Raw genomic sequence first — 9,412 nt, 5'->3', positions numbered from 1 at the left:
TCCTGTATCTTCAGTCTTCTAACAGGGGACGTTAAAGAACCCACACACTATTCGCAAAGAGTAGGACGAAGCTACCGGTGTTGTGGTCTGGCCTTTACAATTGTATCTTAAAATTACAGTATATGTAAAGCGCATTTGAACATATACACATGGAAAATGCGCTATATAAATGCATTATCATTATCATTATCATTAAAATTAAACAAATAGTCAGTCGAAAATCCAAAACAATGCTAGCAGTGCTTTTTGGGAAAAAATGAAAAAAAAAATGCCCGTGAGGCCAAATAATGCCAAAAAAGTGCTAGCACTTTCGGTAAGAGCCTAGCCGGAGCACGCCGAGCACCATTATTCACTTAAACTGATCACTTCGATTTCTGACTTAGCCAGAGCATTATTCGATGAACCCACTATATCTGTACTGCTGTCATTTTGAAGATTTGAGGCAACGTTTTCGGCGTCGATTTTACTGCATTTAAGGAGGCTCGATGTAGTTTTTTTTAGACGAAGGGTGGTTGTTTTGAAAATTAAAATTATCTAGGAAGCCAATGTTGGATTTTTGCCAAAATACACCATAATGATCAAATATGACCAAATTTTAATTTTTTACCCGTCACTTAGTCACAAAGTTTACCATAGCAACCATTGACGTTTTCTTTTGTTCTCAAACAGGCTTGATTTTCTCAAAATCTAGATTGGCTCTTGGTGTTTATTTTTTGATATGTTAAAGTTTAGTAGATTGACTAACTGTTTACGAAATTTTAGAAAAATCTGTAAGAGCGTTTTCAAGTAAATCAAGAATGAAATTTTCAGCAAAACACCGTTTTACTATAAAATAGGCGGTTTAAAATTGTTTCGTATTATTTGAACACAGTTACTCTCACTGAAATATAAATACTTACACCATCAAAGACCATTAACTAAAAGTGAAAGACATTTTGCTTTAATTTGTTAAAATATATCGACTGCCGATTGTAGGAAACTATAAGAAATTTTACTCTAAAACGCTCTTACAGATTTTCCTAAAATTGTGTGTACAGGTAGTCAATCTACTATACTTGAACATATAAAAAAATGAATACCAAGAGTCAATCTAGATTTCGAGAAAATCGAGCTTGTTTGAGAACAAAAGAAAACGTCAATGGTTGCTATGGTAACCTTTGTGACAAAGTGACTGGTAAAAAATTAAAATTTGGTCATATTTGATCATTATGGTGTATTTTGGCAAAAATCGAAGATTGGCTTCCTAGATAATTTTAATTTTCAAAACAACCACCCTTCGGCTAAAAAAACTACATCGAGCCTCCTTAAGCATATTGGTGATTGTTTTATCGCCACCGGTGAATCCTAGTTGTGACTGATTTGGCGCACGAGAAAAAGTAAATTTAACATTCTTGCCTATATGCTTAGTTCTTGCATGAGCGTCTTGGTACTCAGCGACGATGTCCTTTTTACACTCAGAACAGTTAACGCGATGTCTAAGGCGAGTTCTAAACAAATCAACGCATGTAAAATGCGTATCTGTGTCCACTATCGCGTTTATTTTTAAAAACTGCAAGCGCGAATTTCACTTTACGACTCCATGTGTCACAGTCAAACACCTGATAAAGAAAGCTTTTCCTGCTTTGCTAAATTTTACACAATCGAAGGTAAAATTCTGGAAGCTTTAGCCGAGCAGCAAATGTACGCGAGTTTTCCTCGTGTGCGCGGATTAGGTTGTATGACTGTTTCAGAAATGCTGATGACAACAGGTACCGCGGAAAGGGAGGGGCTGGTAGGGCTATACAGTCAACTCTCGCCTTGCGGACAACCCGCTATTGCGGACGCTCGCTATTACGGACAAAATCCAGATCCCCGGCGAAAGAGGTTTGACTGGAAATGACTCCCGCTAATACGGACTCTCGCTATAACGGACAATAAACGAAGTCCCAAGCGTGTCCGCTATAACGAGAGTTGACTGTAGCCCTACCCCTTTTTTGGTTGAGTTGATATTTTAGGGCTCCGGATGAAAAGGATATGATGTAATATATAGATTTAGGCAAGCCTAAAATCGGAGCTTTCCATTTATTAAAAATGACCTAAATGGGAAAAAACTAAACCTTACCCACACGGAAACTATCGAAACTGCGTCCAGAAAGTAAAAACAGACTTAGCAATTCAGTACAGGTTGTTAGCTTGCACCAGGGTTCTGTCTCTTTCTTCAGCGGACTTAATGTATGCATTAGCTTTGTTTTGACACAATCATTTGCTTAAGTTAAGGTTATTGTATTCTTGGTGATAACAGCCGCAGATTCAACAGCAAACAACAGAAACAAGCAAACTGGACTTGCACAAGGAATATCATTCGCAACTATTTCGGGCCTCCTCGTAAACCATTTTCGTTTTCCACAACTTCACGGAATACAAATGACTTTTAAGGACATCGTGGGTCAGAAAGTTCTCTGTCGCTCTTTTTACTCGCGGTTTCATTCAGCCTACACAGTGAGCACTGCGCAATAAATTTCCCCGCGTTTTCATATCATAACTTCGGTTAGATCTTACTGAAACGTCCACATCATCCAGTCGATAGAAGATAACGTCAATTTAACCGTGTAGCGATTGAACGAGAGCCGCATTTTTTTTTTGCGCAAAGGCGCATCGAGGTTTCGACACACTCACACATGAAAAAAGACAAACAAAATAGAGCAGTTGGATAATAAATCTCTCAGATGTTTTGCTGTGTTCTGTCGCTGAGTAATTTTACCCCTTGTCTATATTTTGTCTTGCCCTGCGAGCTTTATTTGTTGTTTGTAATTTCCTCTACTTTTCTTTAGCCACGAGCGGGAAACCTCCTCATCCTCAGGCTTAATCCGTGCGTACATACGGGGGTGGCGGAGACCCCCAAAATTTCACAGTTCGATGAAATACCATTTACTTACTTATGGATGTCCCGAGAGAGAGCTCCGCTATGAAGTTTTAAACGATAAATGGCGTAACAGTGACCCCTAATGCTTGCTTGTCTTAGTCAGCTTCTTAACCCTACCACTTTAAAATGGTCTCCGCGGCCCCTGAGACAATGCAAGGGAATGATCTATTTGAATGATTCCAGAGTTTTCTAATGTGGTACGTATCCTTCCCCCCACCCCCCTGGCAAAAAATTGCCAGTACGCCCTCCCTTCCCTCCTTCAATTTTGTTGTTCTTTAATTAAAGGGACTGTGTCACAGATTTTAGCCAAATTCAGGCATAGGAAATGGCCATCGAGTTCGGTGAAATGTAAAAATAACCTCTCAAAACAGTAAAGGAACATTTCAATTACACAGCAAATACAAAAGAAGGAACGGATGGCCATAAAGTGACGGAGATTGAAACGGATTGCAATATGGGTTTTGAAATATTGTTGGGCTGAACAGTTTTCAAAGTTAATCTTGTTTTCTTGTAACTTTAAATTATAACGCCCGGGAGACACATTTGGTCGCAATATAATAAAGCTATGGTTTTGTCATTTGGATTAACAGGAGTAATTTCTTTGCAAACTAAATTTCAATGCAAGTATTTGGCAAAACTTTAAAAAATAAACTTAACTCAGCCGTGACACAGTCCTTTTAACATCATAAACAAAGTAGACGATGAGCACGAGTCTTATTCGGAAGTTTTATTAGCAAAAAGAAAAATCGAGTTTTCTTTTGTCTAAGCACCCGATGTACTTCATTTTAAGATAAGAACACAGCCACCCCTGGGGCCGGATGGATATTATGTTGAATTCAACTATCATGATGCGCTACAGATGCACACCCCGCATAGAGGCAACTGGACATGTTGCTGGCGGCTTTGAAAGAGCAACTTTAGTCGGTAGAGCAACGGAAATCTCATCCGGAGATCTTGGGTTCAAATCCCACTGAAGTCAAAGAAATTATCTTTGAATCGTGTGCAGTCCTAGATTTCCTTTCTTGAGCTAACTCCCATAAGGAACTTCCAGGGTTATTTAAACTTTTTAAATTACTTCAGAGTTAATTTTCTACTTTCCAGCTTCTGCAAGACAAGATTCTCAAAAAGTAAGGATAGTCAACAAGCAATACCTTATTATACTAAGTTAACGCTTGTGTAAATTAAGGTGTTTGAAATTAACGCGACTTAAATTAACGCGATTTGAAGGAAAAATTACTTCCCAATAAAGGAAATTAACGCGAAAGAGGGGGTAACATTTCAAAATGAAGGAAATTAACGAGACGAACACAAAGAAAAGAAATCTTGTTGAGACAACAGGAACAAGTGTTTTTCGACACTAGGCGTATAATCCGACATGTAAAGGTAAAGCAAAGGAATCTGACCACTCGAGCGTTCTTCACAGTTTCAGTGCTACCGGCAGATTTTCACCATGATGAAATAATGCCTTTTCCTAGAAGTCAAGAATGACTGGACTGTATCGAGAAATAGGACCAAAAATAATGGAAATTAACGTCATGGAAATTAACGCTCCACTTGATTAACGACGCGGAAATTAACTTTTAAAAAAATTAACGCGACTTAAATTAACGTGAATTTTTGAATTTCGCGTTAATTTCATGAAGCGTTAATTTCCTATAATAAGGTAATTATTTCTCTTCACAATCAAAAATGCAAGAAACACTTAAATAATGTTTTATGTATACTCCCAGCTAGTGTCATAAGAAATGTATGAAAACCAGTAAGGAGAATTTGTATGCTGGCTGTGAGGCTGAAGGGTTAAGTATCTTTCTTCAGTTCGGCCGTGTCAATAGTTTTTTAAAATTGATAACATTTTAAGAAATCATATAAAATCAATAGTCATGGGCTCCTTAGTAGTAAGGTGTGGCGGTTCAGGAAGTAACCAATCACGATCCAGTATTTGGGTCACGTGGTACATATATGTTCACTACTGTCTCGCTTGACAGCTATCAGTCGACAAATACCCGATTCTTCTTTGTTGCCTCTGAAGTCAAAAGGAGGTTTACCATCTCGGCTTGAGTACGGATAATATCTCTGCAAACGTTCTTCGGTTACTAGCTTAGGATCAAAGACACCGTGTGTCAGTGTCCAAATCCATTTAAGAAGATTCTCGATGTTTTGGAAAACCAGTTGTGTGCTTAGCGTGTCATAACTCTTAATACGGTGTACGATGAGTATCATGCGTTAAAATCTTGAAAAAATACATAAAATCTTGAAAAGTTACATGAAATCTTGAAAAAATACATAAAATCTTGAAAAGTGACATGAAATCTTGAAAAACACGAAAAAATCTTGAAAAAAAGTAAAGAATCTTGAAAAACGCGAAAAAATCTTGAAAAACGCGAAAAAATCTTGAAAACGCGAAAAAAAATCTTGAAAAACGCGAAAAATCTTGAAAAACACGAAAAATCTTGAAAACGCGAAAAAATCTTGAAAACGCGAAAAAATCTTGAAAAACGCGAAAAATCTTGAAAAACGCGAGAAAACTTGAAAAACGCCAAACAATCTTGAAAATCATTGAAAATCACGCGAAAATCTTGATATAAACGCTGGAAGCTTAAAATTATCATGAAAAGGTCAACTGAGATCTTGATCTCACGTGACACGACGTACTTGTTGAATACATGTCTGTTAGGCCAAACGCGACTCCCGTTGGCCGCTTAAAGTTAACCTTCAGTCTGTTTAATTATGGATTTTACGTTCTCTAGATCTCTAGAGCTGTTTCAGTAAAAATATTAATGCCATTTTGTTTGCTTGTTCTGTGGCATGTTTAGTTAAAAGTCGTTTATCAGTCCTTTAAAAGGATATTGTTGTCTCACTGTCTGGAACGTGTATCGGATCAGTAGACCTCTTGAACATAGCCTGCAGAACAGGCGGTTTATTTTGCGGGTCGAGGCGCGTAGTGCTAGGTTTTTATTTAGCGGGTCACGCGAGGGCGAGCGCGAAGCGCGAATGAAAAATATAAAAACCGCCTGTTCTGCAGGCTATCTCGAACAATGATTTTGTTTATCATAAGCGTGCGGTCAGCTCGCAGGATTGTGTCTTTTCAACGGATGCGAAGATCTAAGATCTTAGTCCTTTCAAGGGTAATGCAGTCTCAAAGCATTGTGAGTTATTTCAGTTTTTCAAGCTCCCCTTAGCTTGGGTGTTGAGATTTGTACAAAAACGGCAAATCGAATGATTTCAAATAATTGGACGAGACTTTAGGAGCAACTGATGAGTTCCACTGAAGAACCGAAACTCGAGTCTTGCTTAAGAATAAAAAAATTGCCAGAAGAGATCATCGTTACCGCATCCTGGAGACTTCAAATGCAGTAATCAAACTGTAATAGAATTTATTTGTTGGATGCAAGTAACGAGACAAAACGAATAAAAAAATGGAGGGAGTTAGTTGAGTTCCAAAACGCAAATCTCAACCAATACTTTTACCGAAACAGCTCAAAGGGAGTAGTGTTTGGCCTAACAGACATGTATTCAACATGCAAGCACGTCGTCTCACGTGAGATCAATATCTCATTTGACCTTTATTAATCTTCAAGCTTTTTCGCGTTTTCAAGATTTTTTTCGCGTTTTTCAAGATTTTTTACCGTTTTTCAAGATTTTTCGTGTTTTTCAAGATTTTTTTCGCGTTTTCAAGATTTTTTTCGCGTTTTTCAAGATTTTTTCGCGTTTTTCAAGATTTTTTACCGTTTTTCAAGATTTTTCGTGTTTTTCAAGATTTTTTTCGCGTTTTCAAGATTTTTTCGCGTTTTTCAAGATTTTTCACTTTGTTTTCAAGATTTTTTCGAGTTTTTCAAGATTTCATGTCACTTTTCAAGATTTTATGTATTTTTTCAAGATTTCATGTAACTTTTCAAGATTTTAACGCATGATACTCATCGTACACCGTATCTTAATGATATGAAACCCCGCCGAGGAACAATAGCTTTCGATCTTGGTCCTCTCTTCGCAGTGAAACATCTTACAAATTCGCTCTGAGTTTTCTGGATTGAGCTCCTTAGCAGCGCTCAAGATAAACGGCGCAATGTGGTCGGTGTACAAAATGGTTACTTTCCCGCCATCTTTAAGACTTTTAAACATGTTTTTAAAGGCTTCTTGTTTATCAGTACTGATCCATTGCATGACTTGATTACTGAAAATAATATCGTATGACTCCAAGCCAATCCCCGGGAAGTTTGAAGCGCTTCCTTCCACAAATGAGAGATTCTTGACTTCACCGTGAGACTGCTGAGCCACTAGAATTCGTTCCTTGTCAGGATCAACACCCACAACCTTTCCCTCGGGTCCTACAAGCTCAGCCAGATATGCAGACAGCTCTCCTGTACCGCAACCTAAATCCAAGATGGCGTCTCCTGCTTGAGGACTAACATCCGTTTGAATGAACATTTTACCGGTTACCTTTTGAAAGGAAAGCGAGGTTTGTTTATATCCCTCTGCTGAGCTGAGCATATCTTTTTTTTCTTGCCGTTCAAATGCAAAATGGCGACTTGTTAGAGTGAACGATTTAATCGATGCGAAAGCGGTTCTCTTATTTAGCTAACCTCAATTGACCTTGGTAATTTGCATATGGCCGGCTGATTGCTATTCAATAGTCGAGTTAGCCTCCCACGCAGACGTTCTTTTGGCTTCACGCAACGGGTCACGCAATGAGATTGCGTGACGAGCCAAAAGTGGCCACGGTCGAGTTTATTGTTTAAAATCTCCACTAAATCTGAAGTCAACACTAAGCTAGCATTTCATTTTGGGTTTTAATTCATCATGGCTGTTAGTCTGTTCGTTCAAAGTTATGAACATCTGCTTTATTAAAAAAAACTTATAGAGTTTATGATGACGCACATCCCCGTCCGTTCAAACCTAGTGAAGAGGAACAAAGCAAAACACGAAGTAGCATTAAAACAACAGAGAGACAAAAGAGAGAAATTAATACAATGCTAACAAACACAAAGCTTGAATCAATTAGTAAATAGGCCATTCTGTGTATGCCATACTGACCTACAAACCGTTTGGCATTGGTTTAACTGGTTTAAACACGTTTTGATTGCTCGACATGAAGATAATGCTAAAATCATGCTAGGATAATGGTACCAAATCGTATCGATAAATATCTAATCATCGGTAACGATTATATTCTTGACATTACAACTTACCATTAAAACACCCTTTATTTCAAAACTTTAAAACGAGTTCGGCTACCTCTATTTTAATTATTGCAGAATGATCGGCAATAACCTCTTGTGAATTTTAAAAACAAGACTCCCTACAAGTGCTTCAGAGCCATCTTTAGTTTTATTATTGCAAAAATTAATTCCAAGGCGTATATCTGTGTCTCTGTTATTAATTAGATTTCAAACACGTTCATCTTGATAAAAAAAGGACAGAAACAACGTATACCTCTCGAGCGACGAAACCTTCCGAAAAAACTTGTGAAATAATACACGCTCTCTGATTGGTTAATTACCGCTACCATAATGCAACCCGGGCCGTGTCCAACCTCCTCTGGTGATAGGTCGTAACAAGGTTGCAAAGTTAATCCATAACTAAATAGTAGCAGTTGGCGTCTAACTGTGAGTTATACTTAACGTCTTGCTAATCTCGGGCTAAATGTTTTACTGTGTCTCGGGCTCGGTTTTTTACTGCACAGAAGCTCACAGAGTCTCGGGCTCGGATTTTCTAAAATAATTTAAGTCTCGGTCTCGGATTTTAAAACAAGGGTCTCGGCGTCTCGGCGAGTCTCGGATTTTACCATTCGCCACCCCTACAACGGTTCAACGAAAAGTTAACTAAAGCAGAAAGCTGAATTATTCTACGTTTCACATGCCAAAAATTAGCTCGTATGGTGGGGGCTTTTGGATAAAATACGAATTTAACTACATCCATGAATTTTAAGGAGCCGTAAACAAACAAATTTTTCGGGAATGCAAATTCACCTACCTCCGCGTAAACTCGACGTGTGAGCTTTCTATATCGAATTGAACGATCAAACTCAAGATACTTAAAGCACATGAATCAGTCTATCGTTTGAAGGAAATACCTTTTTCTTTTAATTCAACTGGAGTGTGAAAACACGCGTTAAACACAAAGTGGCCGAGAACTGGACCCGGCCGAGAACTGGGCCCCATACTGTACTGATATTCACCATTGTGAAATTTACTTACTTTGACAAGTTAAAGTTATTTTTGTAAATGAAAAAGGTAACGTCATTGATGCCACGCAGTGTTTTTTTTAGCAAACTAGATGGTTTGCTGGTTTCTGACTATGAATGGGGGTGTGATCTTGCGGTATATTTTTTGAGCCTGACTCCGCCGTAAAACTTGTTTTTTATTTAGCAAGAGCTGTGTCGATTTTCATTTCTGAACAATTGGTCGTCAAGTCGTTTGTCACAAAGAGTAGAATGTTTGTACAGCATGTTTTGGAATTATTTTAGATTTGGTTAGTAAGACGCTTCTGAAGACCTGGGCACACACTTGCAAT

At 38.1% G+C, this 9,412-nt stretch overlaps 1 protein-coding gene across 1 annotated transcript; it reads right to left on the bottom strand.

Annotated features, from left to right (window-relative positions):
• Nucleotides 1-4,731: 4,731 nt before the first annotated feature.
• Nucleotides 4,732-7,449, bottom strand: LOC144654232 (ubiquinone/menaquinone biosynthesis C-methyltransferase UbiE-like). The gene is made up of 2 exons (XM_078514320.1): nucleotides 6,828-7,449; nucleotides 4,732-5,093 (listed from the first exon to the last, which is right to left on the bottom strand). Exons 1-2 carry the CDS (start codon nucleotides 7,388-7,390, stop codon nucleotides 4,847-4,849), a joined length of 810 nt encoding a protein of 269 aa, XP_078370446.1. The 5' UTR covers nucleotides 7,391-7,449; the 3' UTR covers nucleotides 4,732-4,846.
• Nucleotides 7,450-9,412: the final 1,963 nt, after the last annotated feature.

Source organism: Oculina patagonica, chromosome 5, assembly GCF_052425735.1.
Source record: "Oculina patagonica isolate OP01 chromosome 5, crgOcupat, whole genome shotgun sequence".
Lineage (NCBI taxonomy): Eukaryota > Metazoa > Cnidaria > Anthozoa > Scleractinia > Oculinidae > Oculina > Oculina patagonica.
This window is presented reverse-complemented; position numbering and strand designations above follow the sequence as displayed.